At 47.2% G+C, this 24,696-nt stretch overlaps 2 protein-coding genes across 5 annotated transcripts in view; one reads left to right on the forward strand and one right to left on the reverse strand.

The window, feature by feature from the left end:
• The window catches only part of clockb (clock circadian regulator b), a 20,707-nt gene extending 18,751 nt beyond the window's left edge, over positions 1-1,956 (forward strand). For all 4 annotated transcript variants that reach the window (XM_068592112.1, XM_068592113.1, XM_068592114.1 and 1 more), the window contains exon 24: positions 1-1,956. This exon is cut by the window's left edge and continues 1,557 nt beyond it. The gene's annotated coding sequence lies outside the window, so the exon portion shown is untranslated.
• A 1,627-nt stretch (positions 1,957-3,583) lies between these two features.
• Positions 3,584-19,720, reverse strand: kitb (KIT proto-oncogene, receptor tyrosine kinase b). Its single transcript, XM_068592119.1, has 21 exons — positions 19,518-19,720; positions 17,683-17,958; positions 17,305-17,589; positions 15,811-15,950; positions 15,266-15,434; positions 13,557-13,746; positions 13,335-13,450; positions 13,103-13,217; positions 11,777-11,964; positions 10,441-10,547; positions 9,704-9,830; positions 9,449-9,553; positions 8,319-8,429; positions 7,612-7,753; positions 7,395-7,462; positions 7,161-7,252; positions 6,482-6,604; positions 5,932-6,043; positions 5,734-5,833; positions 5,459-5,564; positions 3,584-5,367 (listed from the first exon to the last, which is right to left on the reverse strand). The coding sequence occupies exons 1-21, from the start codon at positions 19,570-19,572 to the stop codon at positions 5,233-5,235; spliced, it is 2,862 nt and encodes a 953-aa protein (XP_068448220.1). The 5' UTR covers positions 19,573-19,720; the 3' UTR covers positions 3,584-5,232.
• Between the last annotated feature and the right edge of the window lie 4,976 nt (positions 19,721-24,696).

A 24,696-nucleotide genomic window follows, 5' to 3' on the forward strand; every position in this document is an offset into this window, starting at 1 on the left:
CTTAGTAAGGGTTTGAAGTTGCTGGATGGTACTTGTATTCTCAGGAATGTTGGAAAGTTTTTTTTTTGTTTTTTTGCTTCTGCCTCAGTCTGGAAGCAGACCCAGAAGGATTAAGACAGCGATGCAGCGAAGACCAGACCAGAGGGAGAAGTGTGCCGAAAGGGCGTGGCGTCTCAATCAAATATGACCCACATCCTTTAGAGCCTTTCCCCGGTTCTTTTTGTAAAGCTGGCGGGAAAGTGACACGATTACGACGCGGCGGAAATATGGAAAAACAACATGTTTTTTTGGGAACAGCGATGACGTCGTTGCACCGTCGGACCGGCGTCTCTGCTCACTGTCTCGTGGTCTTTTTGTTGTTGTTGTATTATCAGTGTTTTTTAATCCTTCTATCTCTTCCCAGGCCTCAGAAACCCTCATGCAGTTCAGTTCACTCGTCTCTGGTTCAAAAAAAAAAAAAAAAAGCAGTGCCGGGTTCCAAATCCATTTCAAAATGGCGTCCATGGAAAACGGGCCCGGCCCCTCTACTACAGTCGTAAGCCATATCAAACAGAAAAAGCCTTGGATCGGAGGAAGCGTGGCGGTTGGCGAATGGAGTGTTTTGTGTTGGAGAATGTGTCGTTTAGTCTCAAGAGTGTAGTTAAGACTGCGTGTTGGTGTGAATATATATATATATATATATCTAAACAGATATATATATAGCGTCTCCTACTTCTCGTATCTCTCTGGGGGGGCGCAGTATTGGTTTTCCCCTGGCGACAGCCAATCAGTTCTTGCGTTGCAGTATAGAGAAAATAATTGTAATATTCAAGAAACTTCCTCTCCGGTGGGGCTCAGCACTCTGCGGGCCCGTGTGTGTGGGACAGCGCAACTTGAATACGTGTGTGTGTGTGTGTGAGGGATAGTGTGTGTGTGTGTGTGTGTGTGTGCATGATCACTGTCACTGTAACCTGTTATATTTTCATATGGGAACAAGATGTGTGACTGGAAACAGGACGGACGTTCGGCAATGCGGAGCATCGGTCTCCATTCGGGGCCGTAGAGAAAGGCGGGCGGTGTTATTTTTCACGATGGCGGGCTGCTCGACAAAAAAAAAACATTATCACGACAACTCCTACGCACCGGACCACCGGTCTCAAACGGTGACCCCAACGCTCTCGATGACCTCGTCGTCCACGAGTGGGTTTCACAGAGGCGGCCCGACCGGTTCCAACCGGGTCTTCCACGCGTCGCTCTGCAAACGTAGACCCCCCCTCCGTAGAGTAGTTAACGATGAAATGTTCGTAGTTTGTGTCACTGATACCCAGCCCAAAGAATGTAACGGTGTTTTTTAAAGAGACAAATGGATGTTGTAACAGTTGGTTACCAGGAGAACCTTTCGACGGGCTTTTTTGCGATGAAGGAAACAGAGGGGCGTTAAAAGAAGAACCCACGTCTCTCACGACAAGGATCCACATACATGACATGCAATCTTACACACGGGCTTTGTTTTGTGAAAGAAACCTCATGACGGAACTTGTTTTTAAAACAATGAGTTTCTAGTTGGGGTTTTTAAAAAAAAAAAAAAAAGGTGCTGAAAGTCGAGGTGTAGGACATTTGAAAAGGGGAATCAGAGACTAAACAGCGACCCCCCCCTCAACCCATCCCCCTCCACACAGATCCACAGATCACATCTCCACGACACAATCTGGTTCTGCAGAGTTCTAGTTCTCGTATCATACTGTTCACATACACAAAGCGACAGAACACCAGTATTCAGTGTAAACGGTGCTATGCTTACCTGTACTGTATGTATGTATATCCCTTCTTCTGCCCCTTGACCTGTGTACCTTTTATCTAGCCCAAAGTCAAATGTAATAATAATCCAAATTTTGAAGCTATTATTATAAACCCCCCCTTCTCTGCCCCTCTTGGTCAATTTGAAAATAAAAACTGTTGCAAATATTATACGTGAAACCTGTCTGTTTGTGAGTTTGTTGCGTGTTGTTGGTCTGTCGAGAACCGTCTACGAGCCAGTTTGCATTTTTTTCATTGTGTGCAGATGTTCATGGTTCCCAGAGGACGAACCCTCGTGACTTTATATCTCCAGAGCACAAACCATGAGGTTGAAGTCTTTGTTTTTATGTATGAAAAGGTCCCAACAACTATAAGGTGGATTGTCAGGAACTTGACAATGACATTTTGTGAAGGCGTTCGTGGTTCCCAGGGGATGAAAACAAAATACTTTCTCTCTCTAGCACACACCATGAGGTTGAAGTCTTTGTTTTATGTATGAAAAGGTCCAAACAACTATAAGGTGGATTGTTATGACGTTTGTTAAGGCGTTTATTGTTCCCAGAGGACGAACCTTCATGCCTTTATATCTCCAGAGCACAAACCATGAGGTTGAAGTCTTTGTTTTTATGTATGAAAAGGTCCAAACAACTATAAGGTGGATTGTTATGACGTTTGTTAAGGCGTTTATTGTTCCCAGAGGACGAACCCTCATGCCTTTATATCTCCAGAGCACAAACCATGAGGTTGAAGTCTTTGTTTTTATGTATGAAAAGGTCCAAACAACTATAAGGTGGATTGTTATGACATTTTGTTAAGATGTTCATGGTTCCCACAGGATGAACCCTCATGACTTTCTCTCTTTAGCACACACCAAGAGGTTAAAGTCTTTGTTTTTTGTGTGTGAAAAGATCCCAACAACTATAAGGTGGATTGTTATGACATTTGTTAAGGCATTCACGGTTCCCAGAGGACGAACCCTCGTGACTTTATATCTCCAGAGCACAAACCATGAGGTGGAAGTGTTTGTTTTTTGTGTGTGAAAAGGTCCAAACAACTATAAGGTGGATTGTCAGGAACTTGACAATGAAATTTTGTGAAGGCGTTCATGGTTCCCAGAGGATGAAACCAAATTACTTTCTCTCTCTAGCACACACCAAGAGGTTGAAGTCTTTGTTTTTATGTATGAAAAGGTCCCAACAACTATAAGGTGGATTGTTATGACATTTTGTGAAGGAGTTGATGGTTCCCAGAGGACGAACCGTCATGCCTTTCTATCTCCAGAGCACATCATGAGGTTGAAGTCCTGTTTTTTTTGTGTGTGAAAAGATCCAAACAACTATAAGATAGATTGTTATGACATTTTGTGAAGGCGTTTATGGCTCCCAGAGGATGAACCCCCATGACTTTGGTGATCCCCTGACCTCCCCCTCTCTAAAGCCACCATAAGGTTGACATTTTTTTTTTTTTTATTAGTGAAAGTTCCTTAACAACTATTGGTTGGCTTGTCAGGAACTTTTATACGGAAATTCATGGTCCCCAGAGGATGAGTCCTCATTACTTTAGTGAGTTTTCCTCTCGGGCCGCCACGAGGAAGACATTTGTGGTTTGAGAGAAATATTTCCACAACAAGTGGATGAATTCAGTTTTGTGTGGTCACAATTGCAGTAACCCCCTCATCACCTGGCAGCACGATACATTCAAAATGGCGATTATGTGCTAAGCTAAGCTACATTCCCATCAGCCCCGGCTGTACTTGTAGCATGTCGGGAGGAGGAGAAAGTGACAGATCGAACGGACGCGGTCCACGTTGGTTCTACCATCACAGGTACTTTCTTTATTATCACAAGTCAACCAACGGTATCAAAACTGCATGATTCTCAAAACCGGCACCCAGAAACTCTCTTTTCTGGCTCTCAACAACAACAACAACAACAACAACTATGTCACAATCAAATGCATTCAGTATTTTGTAAAAAAAGAAAGAAAGAAAAGAAGAAGAAAATTGAAAAGGCACATCTCCATTGTATTTACATTGCATACATGTTTAAGATAAATGAAGTAAAAAGAGCACACGATCGGTTCTGGACCACGGACTGAACTAAGTCACAGTATTTAAAGCTACAGCGCGCCTCTGGTTCTGTAACTTACGGCCTTGTTTTAAGAGGACTCATCGCTTACTGTGGCTCGTTTATTATAGTGTCAAAGAAACGTCTGGTCTCGGATCAGAAGGCATCTTTTTGTCCCGTTAAAGACAGTTTTTAGACTAGTTTGCTGCCACCGACTCCTGAAGTCATGTCATTCTAATATTTGGCCGTTTTGGAGTGAAACACCTTGTTTGCTTTGTCGCAGAGAGCGAGATGAGAAGACTGTCCATCGGACGTGAAGCTGGAGCCCGCAGCCAGTTAGCCTCAGTTAGCATTAGCATTAAGACGACAATCTAGCTTGAGTCTACTTCAAGTACTAACTCTCAAGAGAGGGAAGAAGAAGAAAAAGCGCCACGTGTTTGAATTTAAATAAGATTGTAAGCAACCAGCAGACAAACCTGAGAATCACTGCACCTGGCCAGTGAATAGTCCCACCTAGAACCCCACATTTTAACCATAAATTGTCTTTTTTGTTGTTGTACAGAATAAAATAATGACATAATTTGTGTAGTTAAGAGCTGCTGGCAGACGGATTCCATCACTGTTCAATCAATCAAGCTTCATGAATACAACACTGAATACATTGATCATGGTGACGCAGTTAAACGTGAATAAAGTAAAGTAATATTCAGTCTTTATGCTAAGCTAAGCTAAACGGCTCCCAGCTTTACCTCCATGCTCGACGTGATATCTTAAGGTGGTGTCAGTCTTCTCGTCTAACTCTCTGCAAGACGGCGGCATCTTTTTCATTTTTCCCAAAACACCGAACATTACTATAAAAAAAAAAAAGGAGATAATTCCGACACAAAACGAGAAAACGAAACAGAAAAAGCCGTCCACTCATCACAGCACCGACTGTGCTTATCTATTCCTCAGTCAAAGGTCTCGGTTTCCCCCCCCAAAGCGTCTCGAGATGCAATCAGATGCTGGATGGAAGCCAAAGCTCCCGCTGCCGACAGATAGCAGACGTCTTATCTGAAGGGCGGTTAGTGCTGGAGTCTGCGATACAGACGCAGCACCTGAAATACCTACACAGAGATCAATAAGCCAATGGGGAGATTACATCGAGGCTAGTGCTGAGAGCGGGGTCGTATATATACAGTATCTGTGTGTGTCTGTGTGTGTGTGTGTGTGTGTGTGTGTGTTGCAGGAAGGCCAGCTTTTGAGAGTTAGTTTGAGCGTCGTTAGTAGTTTACAGAGTGTTTGATTCTTGTCGTTTGTGCGGATGCGGACAGGAGAGAATGACCAGAGAAAGGGTGTGTGTTTCATAGCAGTGTGTGTGTGTGTTTATGTATCTGTGTGTGTAAGTGTGTCAAACATAATCCAGGAAGACGTCCAGCGTGTTTTGCAGCAGCGGCTGGGTCGGGGCCGTCGTGCTGCAGACTGAGCTCAGCCTCCGCGACGGCGCCCTCTGCTGCTCCGGGTGGCCGGACAGTCTCAGGTACACCTGAGGGGACAACGCACGTTTGTGTTGAGTGAGCGTTGCGGATCTGTACGACACGTGCTACTCTTGTGTTTCCCGCCCGCAGCGTACTCACATTCCTGGTATTTTCTGACAGCAGGAGCTCGGTCCTCTCCACCAGTTTCCTGAACGAGGGCCTCTTCAAAGGGTCGTGGTTCCAACAGGACAGCATCATGTCATATCTACAGAGATGGGACATGAGTTTCACTGCGGCCCAGAGTTTCCTGAAGTATGAAACAGCTCATTTCTTCATAGTCTTCTATCCAATCGCACTTCTTTCTGCAACACCCCCCCCCTGCTGGCCATTAATAAGAATGCACATCTGTCATCGGAGGCCGCCGCCTGACTTACATCTCGACGGGAGCGTACTCGGGCCTGCTCATCCTGTGGCCGTCTTGAATCATCCGGTAAAATACGGAGCCCACCTGCATCCCCGTGTACGGGCTGTTACCTGCAACACGGACACGCACGCACACGCTTTAACCTCGATCAATATAATAATCGTGGGAGCCCCGAAAGGGACGACGGTTATGGCTCAGACGTCGTTACCCAGAGAGAAGATTTCCCAGAGCAGGATGCCGTAGGACCACACGTCGCTCTCGAAGGTGTAGACGCAGTCGAAAATGCTCTCGGGAGACATCCACTTGACGGGCAGGCGAGCCTGCAGGAGGGAGAGTCGTGGTCACGGGAACATCGAGCCCTCGTTTTCATTCTTTATTCCTTTTTTTTCGAACGAGGCACAAATATTTTCATCTTGGACATCTTGGGAAACCATTAAGAGCAGAAAGAAATAAAAACAGCCTGAGAGGGAAGGCCGCCGAGTCAGCAACACTGACAGCTCGTCCCTTCAGGCCTCCATTAAGCCCCGCCCCCAGAAAGCTATCAGAACGAGGAGAGAAAATAAATGGCGGCTATTCTCAAACTCGATTAATAATTCAATGTAATTTTTCAAGCGATAGCTGGCACTGAATCCTGTTGTGATTTTGTACTATTTTTTACCTTTCGTTTTTGGGAGTATTGACCGGACAAAACAAGCAACGAGGAAGAGGAGGAGGAAGAGGAAGAGGAAGGAAGATGGTGAAAGAAGTGACAGACTCACGTTGCCCCGGAGCACATAGCTGGCGTCGGTGGTGATGTCTCGTGCCAGCCCAAAGTCACAGATCTTTGCCACCCGGCCGTGAGTCAGAAGAATGTTTCTGGCTGCAAGATCCCTGTGGACACACTGAACACACACACACACACACACACACACACACACACACACACACACACACACACAAACAGCAGTGAGTATTGACATTGAAACAGGTTTCTGCAGCGAGTGACATGCAGCACTCGTGTACCAATGAGGCGCGTTTGACTCCGCTACAAACAAGTCAAACACAAAAGCCATATTGACAGTAAAACGTGTGTGTGTGTGTGTGTGTGTGTATGTGTGTGTGTGGGAAATAAAAACACAATTCAATCAATGAAAAAGGAGAAATATCCACAGGTTCTCGTATTGTTTCAGTAGTCAAAACCTGCATGAATCGCGCTTGATTTAACAAAAAGCGACAATCGTGCAGCAGAAATGAATCCGCATGCTTCAGCTCGTGCAGGAGCCGGTTCCCTGCCGACATGCATCTTCCCCACGTTTGGCTCTGAATGCACGGCCGACGACAACGCGCAGGTTGCCCGTTGGCCCGGGGCCACGGCCCCTTTTAAAAACGCCGCCCATTACGGCTCGAAAGATGAATAAATAAATAAATGAAAAGCCGCGCGGCCGGTAAAAGCCTTACGTTCTTGGAGGTAATGTACTCCATTCCCTTGGCCACCTGGTAGGAAAAGCTGAGGAGGTCTTCGGCGTCCAGAGACAGATCCTCTGCATCGACTGTAAAGAGAGAGGACACGGTCAGGTGTGTGTGTGTGTGTGTGTGTGTGTGTGTGTGTGTGTGTGTGTGTGTGTGTGTGTGTGTGTGTGTGTGTGTGTGTGTGTGTTTGTTGAAATGCACGATGAGAAAATGACTTTCTACCTGACTGGGAAGACCGTTCTTTCTCAGAGGGACGCATGGGGACGTATTCTGAAGCAGCCAGCTCTCCGCTGCACACACACACACACACACACACACACACACACACACACACACACACACACACACACACACACACACACACACACACACACGTATAATCATTAAATGGGAATATTTTTTGTTGCAGTTCCCAATCCTGACAGGCGCACGTGCCCACCTCGCCGCGGGCTCTTTTTGCTTCGACACGTTGCGATAGTAACCGTCGCCGACTTGGGAGTTGAGGAAGGCCTCTCTTTTCCTGCGCAGGAAGTTGAGGAGGTCGCCATAGCAACAGTACTCCGTGATCACCAAGATTGGGCCTGAAGAGAGATGAAAAGAAGAAAGAAAGGAAACACTCCGCTCGCTGATGTTTGTCTCTGTGAAGCGACTCGGCGGCGTCTCAGAAGACGCCGTCGGGTCGGTGCGCCCCAGCGTTCCGCACGACTTAAGTCGCGCAAAATTTTGTTTTAAATTGTTTGCAAATCTGCATCGGTCACGTCCCGGTTGCCCCGCCTCCTCTTCTCCACCTTCGTGGTCCCCTCCCGGCGGCGTCCTCGTGCTCGCCTCGTGTGCGGATCCAATTTAAAACCGCTGCTCCGTAATGGACGCGTGTTCATCCCGCCAGGTGGAGCGCATCGACCCGCCGCGCGCTAAATGTGCCGCGAGTCAAACCGCATCACGTTCTCGCATCGCGGGGCGGGACCGACCGGTCCAATATCTGTTTTTGTTATTTATTTTCTCCTCCTCCTCCTCCACGGGACGTCAATACCGGCTGAGCCGAGGCAGCGAAGTCAATACGTGGCCATGAAGCACACAACGAGCGGTCGATAGAAAGATGAGAAACAAGCAAAGTGCTGCAGAGCAAACGTCCAGAGAGCCGCTCACCTCCCACCGTGCAGGCGCCCAGCAGGTTCACGATGTTCACGTGGTTCCCCAGGTAGCTCAGCACCTTCAGCTCCGACATCAGCGCCTCCTTCTCCGTGGCGTGGGCGTTGGCTGGGATGACATCATGGGATGACATCATCAGGGACGGTACTTACTGTTCTATTTACTGTTCTACATAATGTACTACATACTGTACTAGTTAGTGTACTGCTTACTGTACTACACAGTGTACTACATACTGTACTACTTAGTGTACTACTTACTGTACTACATAGTGTACTACATACTGTACTACTTAGTGGACTACTTACTGTACTTCATAGTGTACTACATAGTGTACTGCTTACTGTACCACATAGTGTACTACTTACTGTACTACATAGTGTACTACATACTGTTCTACTTACTGTTCTACATACTGTACTACTTAGTGTACTACTTACTGTACTACATACTGTACTAGTTAGTGTACTACATAGTGTACTACATACTGTACTACATACTGTACTAGTTAGTGTACTACTTACTGTACTACATAGTGTACTGCTTACTGTACCACATGGTGTACTTCATATAATGTTATACTTACTGTACCACATAGTGTACTTCATACAGGGTACTACATACTGTACTAAATAGTGTACTTCATAAAGTGTACTGCATACTGTACTACATAGTGTACTACCTACTGTACTACTTACTGTACCACATAGTGTACTACATACTGTACTAGAGTCTACTTCATATAGTGTTCTCCTTACTGTACCACATAGTGTACTTCATATAGTGTACTACATACTGTACTACACAGTGTACTTCATATAGTGTACTACATACTGTACTACATAGTGTACTTCATATAGTGTACTACATACTGTACTACATAGTGTACTTCATATAGTGTACTGCATACTGTACTACATGGTGTACTTTGATCCAATTGGTTATCATACTTTTGAAAAAAAATTAATTAAAGATTCAAACCAAAAACTTTAACCTCTATCGTGGACAGCCTGAGAGAGCGAGATCAAAACAGACCAACACACACACACACACGCACACACACACACACACGCACACACACACACACACACACACACACACACACACACACACACACACACACTTACGTTTGAGCATCTTAACGGCGACGGTTGTCACCGTATCTGCAGAGCAGAGTCCATACGCTGTCGCCCTCACGACCTTTCCAAAAGCCCCAGAGCCCAGAGTCTTACCTGTGGCAACACACACACACACACACACACACACACACACACACACACACACACACACAGACACACCGTTATCATTTCATCCTTACTCTCAGATCCTCCACGAGGCGTAAAAGAGCTCACAGATACACAAAAACATGGACGCCGTCCTACCGAAGCGCAGTTTCTGTCGAGAGAACTCCCACTTGGAGTCGTACGGCAGCTGGGTGGGGTCAATGTACACGTAGTTGTTGCCGTGGATGCTCTCGATGACCTTCCACTGGATCTGGAACTTTGGTTTCTGTTCAGGTGTTTGGAGAGAGAGAGAGAGAGAGAGAGAGAGAGAGAGAGAGAGAGAGAGAGAGAGAGAGAGAGAGAGGTTGTGTATCAACCTTATGTGCTCTCTAGCCGTTCGCTGACTGATGATCTCCGCCATGAATTCACTCGTTCTCAAGGGAGTCTGACTCATCTGTATGCAATAGGAGCAGCACGCCGTGAGTGTGTGTGTGTGTGTGTGTGTGTGTGTGTGTGTGTGTGTGTGGTAAATTAATGTAGTGTCAAAAAGGAGAAGAAAAAAAAGCCTTTAACTCCAGCGTGTCTGCACTCTGAATGGCTAATTGGCTCATCTCAAATTCATCAGGACACATTCATATCGGTTCAAAGGACGTATTTCCGCCACAGAAAGCAGCAAAATAAACTCGTCTAATCTCGGAAAGATGCCTCGAAACTCAAAACGTACGATAATCCAGATGGGACGCGTGAGTCACGAGTTACTGAGAGCGGGCCTTTTTTTCCCAGAAACTACTGCAGACACTTGATTTCACAACTCGGCGAGACGTACGGGACATTCCCCGCCTCTCTCACGCCGGAAACGCCGCCTCTTCCTTCACTGATCGGCTTCCCCGACTCACCTGCACGTATTTATAGAGCAGCACCACCAGGATGAGGCTGAGCGCCACGCCGGTGGCCACCATGCCGGTGAGAAGAGGAGTGAAGAGCTCATGGGGGACGATGCGCTCTGAAGGGGACGAACACACACACACACACACACACACACACACACACACACACACACACACACACACGGCAGAGGTAATCAGAAATCATTCGCTGAAGTACACAAACACTACACAGTCAGGCGCACACTGGGCCTCCTTCTCCTTTTTCTCCTCCTCCCTTCTCCTCCTCCTCCTCCTCTTCCTCCTCCTCCTCCTCCCGCCTCCTCCTCCTCCTCCGCCGTCCTCCTCCTCCTTCTCCCTCCCTCTTTCTCCTCCTCCCTCCCTCCTCCTCCCTCCTCCTCCCTCCTTATCCCTCATCCTCCCTCCTTCACTCTCCTCCCTCTCTCCTTCTCCCTCCTCCCTCTTTCTCCTCCGCCGCCGTCCTCCTCTTCCTCCTCTCTCCTCCTCCTCCTCCTCCTCCTTCCTCCTCCTCCCTCCTTCCTCCTCCTACTCCCTCCTCCTCCCTCCTTCTCCCTCCTTCTCCCTCCTTCTCCTCCGCCACCATCCTCCTCCTCCTCCTCCTTCCTCCTCCCTCCTTCTCACTCCTCCTCCCTCCTTCTCCCTCCTTCTCCTCCGCCACCGTCCTCCTCCTCCTCCTTCCTCCTCCTCCGTCCTAATCCCTCCTCCTCCTTCCTTCTCCCTCCTCCTCCCTCCTTCTCCTTCTTTCTCCTCCGCCACCGTCCTCCTCTCTCCTCCTCCTCCTCCTCCTCCTTCCTCCTCCTCCCTCCTTCCTCCTCCTACTCCCTCCTCCTCCCTCCTTCTCCCTCCTTCTCCCTCCTTCTCCTCCGCCACCATCCTCCTCCTCCTCCTCCTTCCTCCTCCTCCCTCCTACTCCTTCCTCCTCCCTCCTTCTCACTCCTCCTCCCTCCTTCTCCCTCCTTCTCCTCCGCCACCATCCTCCTCCTCCTCCTTCCTCCTCCTCCCTCCTAATCCCTCCTCCTCCTTTCTTCTCCCTCCTCCTCCCTCCTTCTCCTTCTTTCTCCTCCGCCACCGTCCTCCTCCTCCTTCTCCTCCCTCCTCCGTGTCAAGACAGCTGCAGCAGTGGTGTTTAGTTGTGTGTGCCGGGGATAAGCGAGTCCACGCCATATAATCCCAGCCTGCACAGTCAGCATCTACTAATCTCATTCAATCTGTGCTCAGTAACAACACAACTGGCCCGGCACCGACACGGGCTCAATGGGTTTGTTTGTGTGAGTGCGTGTGTGTGTGTGTGTGTGTGTGTGTGTGTGTGTGTGTGTGTGTGTCGCACCGCTGATGGAGAACAGCGTGTAGGCCTCCTCCCCCTCCGTGCTCGCCACACACTCCAGGGTGGAGTAGTGCTGGTGCTCCTTGCTCACGTTCAGCCGGCCCACCACCTCGCCGCGGCCGTAGGTGGACTCTGTCACCACGACGACGTCCGGAGTCTCCCATTGGGTGGCGTTGGGCAGGTGGGAGCACCTGTTGAAGGGGGGTATAAACTTGATTAACCTTTTGGAAACCGTGCGCGAAAATCCTCCGGCGCACAATTTTAAGTCCCAGCATGCCCCATGCAAACAATCTTTTCGCATGAAGTACGCAATTTTTCCTTTTTTGAACCGAACGACACAGTTTTTTGACTGAAACTCCTTCCTAACAGACCAATACTTTGTTTTATTGTGATTTTTGTTGCAGATTATGATTCTTTAGGTCCTAATCTTTCCAAAAAGGTGTCTTTTTGACGCTCCAGGAGGCTCATATCATGCTGGATATTCATAGTTATGATCAAGATATCTTTTAAAAGTGATTTTTTTGCAGATATACATTTTTCTCCCAAGACTTCGCTGAACAAATACATGCAATAAACACAAGTATTGGATTAATTTGGGGTTCCTACAACGACTCAAACACAGCGGAAAAGAGGTCTGGAGCCAACGTTGGTTGTATCGCAGCCACAGATCTCACTGTCCGCTCTATCGAAACGATTCATCGTTCAGTCAATAAAAATCCAAAATAATATTCGAACCACAGCTCTTAACGTCTGAAACTGCTCATATCTTGGTGACCAGCAGTCAAAATCCGGCCGGCTTGCCTGAATACTAAGGAGACTATGAGATCACATACAGCAGCGTTTTCCCATGAGCCTCTACTGTGTTCTCACAGGAACTGCCAGACAAAACAACAGAAGGTGTCGGAGATTATTGTGAGTAAAATGCTCCGAAGTCACACTGCTGTTCACTTACAGTTTGTAATACGAGTGGCAGAATGTGTATTATTATTGATTCATACAAAATGCATACTTAAATATGGAAAGGTACATTTAAATGCCTGAAAGAATGTTTATTATTTCTTTATCTGATTGTTTTGTCTGCATAAATCTGAACGGGCTATCAGAAAAAAAGACAAGGAACATTGAAGCGATGGAAAAAAATAATGCGCTACTTCATAGTGTGATGCTTTCAATAATTTGAGCCATTTGTAAAGTCTGTTTTTACATCATCCCGTTCTACATCATGAAGACAGTCAGATAAAACATTAACGATGTCAAAGGTTCACGCCCAGCTGGTGGAAGCCATTTTAACAAAGTAAATAAAGCACAATAAACATGTTTTAGCCGCACCTGGTGTGGGGACGCTCACAGAAGTACCAGCTTATCTTCGGGATTGGGAAACCGGCGGCGATGCACCGCACCTGTCCGTCAACAGGGCCTTCCTGGGCGATGATAACCGGCTTGCCTTGGAGGGAAAAAGGTGGGCAGGTTGATAAAAAAATACAAAAATAAAAAGAGACACACACATATTTAGAAGAGAAAACGTATATCAGGCAACGCATTAACCATGAAAGCCACTTACTGATGACGTACACGTGGAATAAATGCTCGACGGACGCGTCCTCGTGGCTGGCCGAGAACTGATAGATCCCGCCCTCCGAGCCGACGACCCTCACGAGTCGGAGCTCGCTGATGATTCTGACGAAAACAAAAACGCCATTTTATTTTTCCTCCTCCTAATTCTGCGTGTGCACTTGCGATTGGAACCGGCGCTACGCCGCTAGCTCCCACCGTCCTAGCGTACCTGTAACTGCGGCGGTGGACGGTGATGACGTGCTCCGTGGTGTTGAGGAGCCGTTTGCCGCCGTGCGACCAGGTCAGGGAGCTCGGGGCGGGGTAGGCGTTGAGTTCCACCCGGAGGCTCAGGCTCTCGCCCTCCTTAATGTCGGCCCGGACCGGACCCAGCCTTCCAAACATGGTGATGAACCCATGGTCTGGAGGGGCGTCGGAGAATGCACATACTTAAAGGAAAAGCCCACCCTTCATTGAAGTACCCAAATGTTGCAGATAAGCAAAGGTTATAGAGTAGATGCTACGTGTCATCCGTGTGTCTTGTGTTTCTTTGACCCACCCCGTCCACCTTTATTTCAGTTTGGGACTTTCCTAAATCCTAGGTAAAAAGTTAGCTACTTAGCTACTATAATATTAACCATTTAGCTACTATAGTTACTGTATACAAAGTTAGCTATTTAGATACTATAGTTACTGTATATAAAGTTAGCTATTTAGCTAATATATATAAAGTTAGCTATTTAGCTACTATAGCTACTGTATATGAATTTAGCTATTTAGCTACTGTATATAAAGTTAGCTATTTATCTACTGTATATAAAGTCAGTTATTAAGCTACTATAGCTACTGTATACACAGTTAGCTACTTAGCTACTATAATATTAACCATTTAGCTACTATAGTTACTGTATACAAAGTTAGCTATTTAGATACTATAGTTACTGTATATAAAGTTAGCTATTTAGCTACTGTATATAAAGTTTGCTATTTAGCTACTATAGTTACTGTATATGAAGTTAGCTATTTAGCTAATGTATATAAAGTTAGCTATTTAGCTACTATAGCTACTGTATATGAATTTAGCTATTTAGCTACTGTATATAAAGTTAGCTATTTAGCTACTGTATATAAAGTTAGCTATTTATCTACTGTATATAAAGTCAGCTATTAAGCTACTATAGCTACTGTATACACAGTTAGCTATTTAGCTACTATAGCTACTTTATATAAAGTTAGCTATTTAGCTACTGTATATGAAGTTAGCTATTTAGCTTCTATAGCTACTGTGTATAAAGTTAGCTATTTAGCTACTATAGCTACTGAATATGAAGTTAGCTATTTAGCTACTATAGCTACTGTATATGAAGTTAGCTATTTAACTACAATAGCTACTGTGTATAAAGTTTGCTGTTTAGCTACTATAGCTACTGTATATGAAGTTAGCTATTTAGCTACTATGTATAAAGTTAGCTATTTAGCTACTGTATATGAAGTTAGCTATTTAGCTTCTATAGCTACTGTGTATAAAGTTAGCTATTTAGCTACTATAGCTACTGAATATGAAGTTAGCTATTTAACTAAAAGAGCTACTGTATATGAAGTTAGCTATTTAGCTACTATGTATAAAGTTAGCTATTTAGCTTCTACAGCTACTGTGTATAAAGTTAGCTATTTAGCTACTGTAGCTACTGTATATGAAGTTAACTATTTAGCTACTATGTATAAAGTTAGCTATTTAGCTACGATAGCTACTGTATATATCAAAGTGTCCACAAAATATGTTCACGGTCTGGTCAGTCACAGCTGTGGGTTAAGGGTCTCGCTTGAGGACAGTTTCCAAAACCCACAATCCTCTCCCGCTTGCAACAAAGCTCAAGTCCCTTTGGGGATGATTGTTGCTGAGACTCTCGACTAAACTCATAAGCCGTCTTCATCACTCACCTCGGACGTCCAGCTGCAGCGCTGTCCCACTGGTGCCCCTCTCGTTGCGGGCGCGGCAGCGGTACGTGCCCGAGTCTGATTGGTTGACGGCGGCGATCAAGAGGGAGGTGGCGCGTTGGTAGCCGCGGGAACCCGGCAGGATGTGTGAGGTGTGGGCTTCATCGGGGTGCTGCAGGGGACGGGGCAGGGTCAAAGGTCAGCGGGTACAACCATACACAGATCCAATGTTTTCAGGCTGGCAGGCTTCAGACGGGTCAGTCTCTCTCGTGAGGTTTGGTTGTGTAAAATGCACTAAAAGCATACACACTCAAGTAGACTAACAAGTCGTTGTTTGCTGATTATAATGAAGCTCTGAATCCCATATATTGCACTTTTATTATTAACCTTAAAACAGCTGGCATACTTATAATGTTTTTATCCAGAATAGATTTGCCACCAACTAAACTCAGGGACATAGAGGGTTAACGAGTCAGCGTCACACCCTGACAGCCAGTCACCCGGACACAAAGAGGCCGCGGAGGAGTCCGTCCCTCCATCAATCTCACCGCCGCTGGAGGGAAATCCCACTTGACACTGAAGTCCGGGTTGACGTTGGCGGAGCTGCAGGTGATCTCAAACCGCTCCCCTCGCCTCAGGATGACGGCGTCTTTCTGGGACAGCGTGATCCCCGGAGGCACCTCTGGCACTAAGGTCAAGAGACGCAGAGACGACATTACCGTGACGGATGTAGTCGAGTGACTCATTTAAACTCGCCAGTGGTTGTTATTGAGCCGCCTGAAAGGACTAAAAGACCCTTAGAGGGCGTGCGGCTCCAGTTAGTGGACAAACACACACTAATGACAATGCACACACACACACACACAGCTCTAAGATTTGCGCGTGCAGACACTTGCACGCACATAAACCGGACTATTATTTCCCCAGACATTTAACGCCTGCCAACGTCACTTCGGGGCCTGCTGGATGAAGATAATTCTGTTTACACCAGACACGGCCTTCATGCGCCGTTACAGAGCTTTGTTTGGTGCGGGGCTCTAATCCCTCCCTTCCTCTCTCTTTTGTCACTCCTCTCCATCAGTCAGAAGGACACTGTTACCCCCCCCCCCCCCCCCTCCACTCCTATCTGTTTTGGACTTCTTCCCACTGCAGAAGAGGACTGAAAATGCTGATGCAATGCAGGGGACGAGCAGAAATGTGATCGGTTTCATTTCCCATTAATGTTGCTCCGCTTCTGCAAAAAAAAACACATCTGCAATAGTCGGCGTGAATTCCCCTGGTCTCCGCCAAGATGCATTATGGGCTCTTGTGCAAGGTCTGTCGGCACGTTCGCGGCTGTGCTGGCCTGTTGGGGCCCCTGCTTTGGCTTCAGGCTGAGATATCTCAGCAACTATTGCTCGGATGACATTTCCCCTTGGCGTTGACAATCCCCGCAGCAAAGAGGAATCCATGCTGACCACTTTAAATGTTCACATCCCTGCAATCCTAATGACAGTCTGCCTTGGGACCTTTGTTGCATGTCACCCTCCCACTCCAAAAAATGTTGTTGTCCATCAAAACGTGACATATGTTTGTCCACTTGTGTGTCAGAAGAAGATATTCTATTCACCGTTGTTGTCCTCACATCTGCTTGTTGTTTTTCGAGAACAAGCGAGCTGTGGGGTTTCTGGTCAGAACCACTTTATCCTGTGTGCACTCCACTGTTTACTCTGACTTACGCGAGTATTGGGGACATTTGCATTATGGATCCGGCCCCGGGAGGCATTAGCAGAAAGGCAAACGCTTTGGCTGAACCTTCCACTGACTCATTGCTGGGCGGCCGCAAGAGACGTAACTTAATTTACGAGCTCTGACTTTACAGATCTGCCCTCAAAAGCACGGCCCCGTGACGATGACGGGAGCTTCTCCCTCGCCTCTCGCCTTTCAGCTTCAACCATCACCCACAATGACACCATCTGGCGAACCTCTGCCACGAGATGAATCACCAAACGCCGGCGTGCTGAAGCCGAGGTTTTTTGGGAAGCGAGAATTCTCTCCCTTACCGAGTCGGACGTCCACGGTGTACTGGCTCGACGTCACCTTGACGCCGGCGAGCCGCCCGACGCACACGAAGCAGCCCTCGTACTCCTTCCTCGCGGTGCTGATGGTGACGCCCCGCTGGGGGTCGCTGCGGTAGCTCAGGCCGGGGGGCAGCGGGCGTCCATCGCAGGTCTCCAAGGCCAGGAGGGTGACCTCGGGGTCGGTCACCAGGCAGGGGATGGTGCAGTTCTCCCCCTCGCGCACCAGGATGACATTCACCATGGTGCGCTGGAAGGCGTTCTGGGGGTCTGAGGAGAGAGCGGGAGGGAGATTGCAGTATTGATTCCATGCAACACACACACACACACACACACACACACACGTGCACGCCCTCCACCCACCTTTCACGTAGACGTAGACGGAGCTGTGCTCCAGCGTGCTGTTGTTGACGCACACGTAGCGGCCCATGTGGTAGGCCTGCGCCGCCGCCACCGTGACGGAGGCGGCGGCGCCCTCCTCCACCTCGCCCTCCAGCCTGCGCGCCCTCTCCCGCTGCCACCGCAGGCTGGACGGGGCGCCCGACGCCGTGGCGTTGTCGCGGCAGCGCAGCTCCAGCCTGCCCCTCTTGGGAACCACGACGTGGGGCCCGCCGGGGGAGATGACCGGCTGGCACCAGACTGTGAAGACACAGCACACACACGCGTGCAGGTGACGTGGATGACATGTACGGTGGGGGTGGAGGGTCCATACCGACAGATCCACTGACACTGATGTGGATGAACTTACACGCTCCGGAAAGGAATCGCAAGGAAGAGATAGGAATCAGCGAAAAGGAGCTTAAACAGGACGAGGCCACCAAAAGATTCTCGTCGTTAGCGATTCCTTTACAGATTATTTTTGAATTCTTTAGTTGTCCAGACTATAAAATTCCCACCACAGTTATGCGCATACGCGACGGTTAAATGGGATGTTATGATTGGCACACGGCCCCTCAGGACAGAGTGCTATCAAACCACCACGGCTCAATTGAGCAATCAATAATTATGAGCCGTCTACCCGCTGAGTAATCATGCATTAAGGCCCCTGAATGCACTCCCTTAAGATGAGTGTGTGTAGCAAACCAACATTTTTCAGTTAACCCCCCTCACCCTCTTCTTCCACTTCCAACTTTAGTTTTTCTTTCAGATTTCCACATGATAGGCGCCATTTCGAGAACACGATTTTCATGTGACTGTTGTGCCTTCAGGGGCTGGAAGCCGAGGCCCGAGAAGTCAAAGAAGAGAAGCATTGGGATGCAAAAAAAAAAGAAGAAGAAGAAGGAGGAAAAATATATATATCAATATCTGTGTTTGTGCAGGCTGCAAAGAGCATGTTCTGTGAGACGGTTGGTGTTTGAGTAAGCAACACACACAAAAAAAGAAGAAACAAGAAAGGTTTCAAACAGAACCCGAGGCTGTGTTTTATATGACGAACACACACGGCTATCATCACAGCAGGCAGAGTTGAGTAAATGTTAAGGTGCTGTTGGGTGTGTGTTCTGTGTGCAAAGATGTGCGTGTTTCAGGCTCTTCTTTGTTCCTTCTGCTGGCACAACTTAATCCCCTTTTTATTTTCGGTGGGATACATTATTAATCATCCTTAAACACACACACACACACACACACACACACACACACACACACACACACACACACACACACACACACACGCACGCACGCACACACCTGTTGGCTGCCAAAGGCATCTCCCTCGCAGGCTGTGTCAACCCAAACAGTGGAGTTATGCAAATGCCGATGTGGAGACGCGCGCCGACAGGTTGATCCACTGCACCGTTAAACGCCACTTGGGTGTGTTGAAAGTCGCCCACGTTTCCAGAAACAACGTGGAGACAATGCGTGAGCCTCGAGCCGCACTATGATACACGCTGCTTTTCAATATGTGTATGTTTTCAAGCTGTTGACATCTGATTGAGTGGAGTTAAGGGCGGCAACGTGGAGGCACTCATTTGGAGACGGCAACACTTGAGTGACATGAAAAGCACTCAGTCTAATCCAAATACGAGAAATAATGTTAAATATAGAAAAGGCATGGTGTTCTTTCATATCCCGAGATAGCACTTAAGTAGAATGTATGAGGCTATATTGTAAAGGTAATAAAATGAGGTCACTATAAAGTCATTATTGCGCACACAGACACTAAAAGCGACATTCAAGCAACATTCCACCTGTTTTCTTACCTGTTAGTGGCAGCAGAACCAGAAAGGAGGCGAAAGCCAACCAGGAGCATCTCATGGTTATAGGCGCGTTTGAAGCTTTAACAAAAATAATAATAATAATAATAAAAATATATGAAATGTTTGGACACTTATGCTCCGCGCGTTTCAAGTAAAGGAGCGACCATCCTGCGTGTATCCATCCATCCAGAGAGCAGCGATACCTCCACCACGCTGGACGCACGCACGCACACACAGACACACACTCACGAAATGATCATGCATACGGCTGCGACTCAATCCCCCTACAGCCCCCCCTCTCTCCTCCTCCTCCTCCTCCTCCTCCCTCCTCCTCCCAGATGGATTTCACTGGAGCTTAAAGACACAGCGCCTCTCCTCCCGCCGCTCCTTCCTGTCCCGCATCGGCTGGAGAGCAGCCAAGGTGATGAGTCGGTTATTACCGGGAGGCGGGAGAGAGAAAACACACCTTGACCTCTTCTTCTTCTTCTTTACACACTCATCGGGAAGAAGTAGAAATGGCAATTAAACTCTGTGGCAGGCTCGTGTTTATCAGATGATGAAAAACTGTAAATGTTTAAACCCGGACGTGAACGCAGCATCATGGTGACAGCTCTCTCTCTCTCTCTCTCTCTCTCTCTCTCTCTCTCTCTCTCTCTCTCTCTCTCTCTCTCTGTCTCTCTCTTTTTCTTTCACTCTCTCTCTCTCTTTTTCTTTCACTCTCTCTTTTTCTTTCACTCCCTCTCTTTCTTTCTCCCCCCTCCCCTCTCTCTCTCTCTCTCTCTCTCTCTCTCTCTCTCTCTCTCTCTCTCTCTCTCTCTCTTTCTCTCTCTCTTTTTCTTTCACTCCCTCTCTTTCTTTCACTCCCTCTCTTTCTTTCTCCCCCCCCCTCTCTCTCTCTCTCTCTCTCTCTCTCTCTTTCTCTCTCTCTTTCTCTCTCTCTTTTTCTTTCACTCTCTTTTTCTTTCACTCTCTCTTTTTCTTTCACTCCCTCTCTTTCTTTCTCCCCCCCTCTCTCTCTCTCTCTCTCTCTCTCTCTCTCTCTCTTTTTCTTTCACTCTCTCTCTCTCTTTTTCTTTCACTCTCTCTTTTTCTTTCACTCCCTCTCTTTCTTTCTCCCCCCTCCCCTCTCTCTCTCCCTCTCTCTCTCTCTCTCTCTCTCTCTCTCTCTCTCTCTCTCTCTCTCTCTCTCTCTCTCTCTCTTTCTCTCTCTCTTTTTCTTTCACTCTCTTTTTCTTTCACTCCCTCTCTTTCTTTCTCCCTCTCTCTCTCTCTCTCTCTCTCTCTCTCTCTCTCTCTCTCTCTCTCTCTCTCTCTCTCTCTTTCTTTCACTTCCTCTCTCTCTCTCTCTCTCTCTCTCTCTCTCTCTCTCTCTCTCTCTCTCTCTCTCTCTCTCTCTGGCAGGAGTTTCCTTACTCACCCTCCCTCTCACACATATTTAATCAATTTAATATCCCCCTATAGGAGGCAATAGACGTGTGTGTGTGTGTGTGTGTGTGTGTGTGTGTGTGTGTGTGTGTGTGTGTGTGTGTGTGTGTGTACCTACACACTCAATGTTACATTTGTGGCATTAGTCAAACGAGCCTTCATTGCGTGTTTTGAAGAGTGTAAATCTTAGGGGAAGTAATAAAAAGTTAAAAACAATCATCACCACTGAAGGGTTTTGTGGCCCTGAACGTTTGTGTATTTTCTTGTCGGTCTTCACAAATGTATTATTCGCTATAAATAGGAATCCCCAATGACTTATAATATTGCTCGTGTTACGGTGAGTTGCTTGGGTGTTTGGTAAATGCAGTTTCATGGAAGCGGTCACGATACTGAGACCCTGCGATGAACAAAGCGGCGACACGGAGCCAACAGAGCGAAGGACTCCTCCATCCTTCTCCGCCATAAACCTCAAAAGCACCATCAAAGAGATGAAGATGGACTGCTGGGCTGTGACAACATTCAAATATTAATGTCATTTGCCACTTAATTCACTTTACGCCTCATTGGCTCTGCATATCTAAGTGTGTCTGTGTGTGTGTGCGATTTCATCCTCTGGTTTGTGTGTTTCCTGCAGCTCCAGAGGAATATGTGAGAGGACACTGGGCCCGTTGTGTGTGTTTTTTTCTGTTCTTACACACATGATTATTCTGTAACCTCAGCGCACCGCCCCGTGGCGTTATGACTTTCAGCACATGATGGCAAGATGATGCTAAACTATATAGCACAACATTTATTTAATTGATTTTGTTTACCTCATTACTTTGTTTTTGCAGTTTAATTCTCTGGAAAATGTGACTTGTTCCAGATTTTTTTTTTAAAAGAAAAGAAAAAACAACTGTGGGCAAATTGAACTTCTGCATGCACACACCCGTTCAGACCGGGGCTCAGCTCCAGGACTTCTGGACAGTTTTAGACAGTGAGTACTGTCCAAAACTGCACCAAATGCCTGTTTCAAAAATAAATATATAAACATGTAAACAGAACCAAAGTCCAGTTGGTCCTGTCTTTTTGGGTCATTGTGAATTTCCAGGGAAATTGCACCAAACAGTCCTGTGGAGGTTGTCGAGACGCCGTGACGCCCTTGGAGGGTGATGACGGTTTTGAGGGACGAGAGGAGGGGTGGGAAGAGAAGCCTGAGGGGGGTCAGAAAGGTCAGAAAGGTCAGAAAGGTCAAAAAAGGTCAGACAGGTCAGAAAGATCCGCCGCAGCGCGACCATGTGCTCCACAGAGATGTTTGTGCAGGCGGCGATGCCTCGAAGGGTTTTTTTTTTACCCTTTAGACAACACAATGTTTGGTTGTTTCTTGCACACAAATATGTGTCTCTGCACGACCTCAGTCTGGTGTGAGATGAACAATTTTGGGGAAATTATGCGTATTGTTGTTCTGGTGGAGGCTCAGAAGAGAAGATCACCGCCATCCTCATCGTGTGTTGACTGAAAGGCTACGGCGGTTAGCAGAGCTTAGCACAAGGACTGGAACCTTCTGCGTGTGTGTGTGTGTGTGTGTGTACACATTTATCTAATGATATACAACGTGTTCATTCGTGAACTTTCATCGTATTGCTTGTGTCAGGGTGGCTGGTTGGAGAGTTGGATGAGAGGTTTGCAGCTGGTTAGCTTAGCCTAGCACACAGACTGAAAACAGGAGGAGGGGAAGGGAAGGTTTCAGTCTTTGTGCTAAGCTAAGCTAACCAGCTGCAAACTTCTCATCCAACTCTCCAACCAACAGTGGAACAACTCCACAATTCCCCCCCACGATGTTGAACTTTTGCCTCAGCGACAGATTGACTTCGGCACCTTTTGCGAATCTGCTGTTGGATTTCCGGAGACAAAGGAAGCCGGCACCTCGGAGGTGTCAAAGTACCATCCACCTGTCCGCCAGCTGCCCCGCGAAGACGCCGCCGTGTGTGTTCGCGTGGGAGTCCGTCAGGATCGTCCGTACGTCTGCTGTCCACCGGGTTCACATGTCATGTGAGCAGCTTGTACTATGCCTTTCCCTATTGCATTATTCATCACTGAGGTGAGCGTCTATGGCCGATCTCGGCTGACTCACTGTGACTCGGTGTGTTTTATATGTGTGTGTGTGTGTGTGGACCCACAGCATGACTCACTCAGTGCTTTTAGACAGATGAGGACAGTGCTCTCACAGAGGGCAACGGAGGTTTTATACAAGAAAAATAGCCACTTAGATTAGATTACGTAATGAAAAAACATTCCCTCCCTCTCTCTCTGTCTCTCTCTCGCTCTCTCTCCTTGTTCCTCCTCTCTTATTCTCATTCACCTTCCCTTTCTCTCCTTTCTCCTTTTGAGTGACGCACACACACACACAGACGTGCACACACACACATTCTAACTCAATCACCTACAAATGGATCTTCACACCCTCAGGCGGGCACGTACGTAGGCCGCCTTTGGCTGTTCCTACAAAACCACGGGAGCCAGACAGGAAAACGCAGACGCACACACACACACTCACACACACACTCTCACACACTGCACTAGGACACACACGTTTGAAGTAAAAACAATACCTCGTCTAGTCTCCTTTCCAATGATTGGCCCATGACTCGGCACAAGCTTTTTTCTGTTGTTTTTTTCCTGATGCAGTCCAGCTCTGTTCTCCGTCTGCTGACTGGACATCATCAACCTGATATCTGTGTCCACTTGTCTTGTCTTTTCTTTTTTTTTGACCCCACTCTGTGCGGTTGTTAAGTGTCCATCCGCGGCTCAATCGTGGTTTTTCACACATCAATTATGACCTCAGACTGAGAGGTGGGTCAAAAAAAAAATAAAACAAAATAAAATAAAGACCACTTATTCAGAGAAACAATGCACGGCCTTAGTTTCACTTTGATGCAATTTACTGTGATTGAATCCAGTGATGTTCTGAGAGGAAGAGTTGCTTTTCTTCCATCTGTTAGCGTTAAGTGGAAGATAGATGCAACTCTCATGTCTGTCTATTTTTGTAATCTGCACAAAAACCAAAGTACAATAAAAAAAAAATGAAAGAAAAAAGACAATTTTGGGCGCTGGAGCATTTCTTGGCCAGACGCGGTAACATCCTGGAATCTTCACCGGTTGCCTGGTAACTGCTCGGAGCCAAGAAATAGTTGCTTATTAGTGAGCTTCAGCGGAGCCGGACGGTGGATTGTGTTACCTTTGGGCAGAGCCAGGCTAGCTGTTTCCCCCCGCTTCCAGTCTTTGTGCTAAGCTAAGCTAACTGGCCGTAGCTTCATGTTTACTTTTGCTGGAAACGTGATCACAACGGGGAGTTTGTCAGTTGTGTGAATTCTTGTTTTGCAGTGAACTTCTGATGCGAAACCAACGAGCTCCGAATCGTAATTGCACATCGGCGTGAAAAACAATCACGCCGGAAACAACTGTGTCGCATTCGGAGGCCTCAGCGTGAGACGAGCGGTTGTTTTTCGTGACAGATGGAGCTTTGTGTTGCGAAACAAAAGGGTCAAAACTGTCGCGATAAACCGCAGAGTGTGGCATCACCCTGTTGTGATGACCACATGTTAGCTCCAAAGAGATGAGGGATTGAAAATGTGCCAGGGCACATATCTGAGTAAGCTAATATCAGCATGTGTAATTACCGATAGTCCAATGATCGCCCTCTGTCTGGATAAACCTGATTAGCATCGACTAGGCTGTAAGAGCGGCCTAATCCACCGTAAGGAGGGAGGGAAGGAGG

This window comes from Clinocottus analis, unplaced genomic scaffold (genome assembly GCF_023055335.1).
Source record: "Clinocottus analis isolate CAN_PGR_092001 unplaced genomic scaffold, fCliAna1.0.p SCAF_26, whole genome shotgun sequence".
Classification (NCBI taxonomy): Eukaryota; Metazoa; Chordata; class Actinopteri; order Perciformes; family Cottidae; genus Clinocottus; species Clinocottus analis.

Excerpts from the sequence above, each read along its gene's own strand:
- kitb (XM_068592119.1), bottom strand. The coding sequence starts at position 19,572 with ATGAGATGCTCCTGGTTGGCTTTCGCCTCCTTTCTGGTTCTGCTGCCA. Across the intron at positions 11,965-13,102 it reads TGTGAGCGTCCCCACACCAG|GTGCTCCCACCTGCCCAACG; the intron begins GTGCGGCTAAAA and ends CCCCTTCAACAG. Across the intron at positions 8,430-9,448 it reads CGCCGTTAAGATGCTCAAAC|CCAACGCCCACGCCACGGAG; the intron begins GTAAGTGTGTGT and ends ATGTCATCCCAG.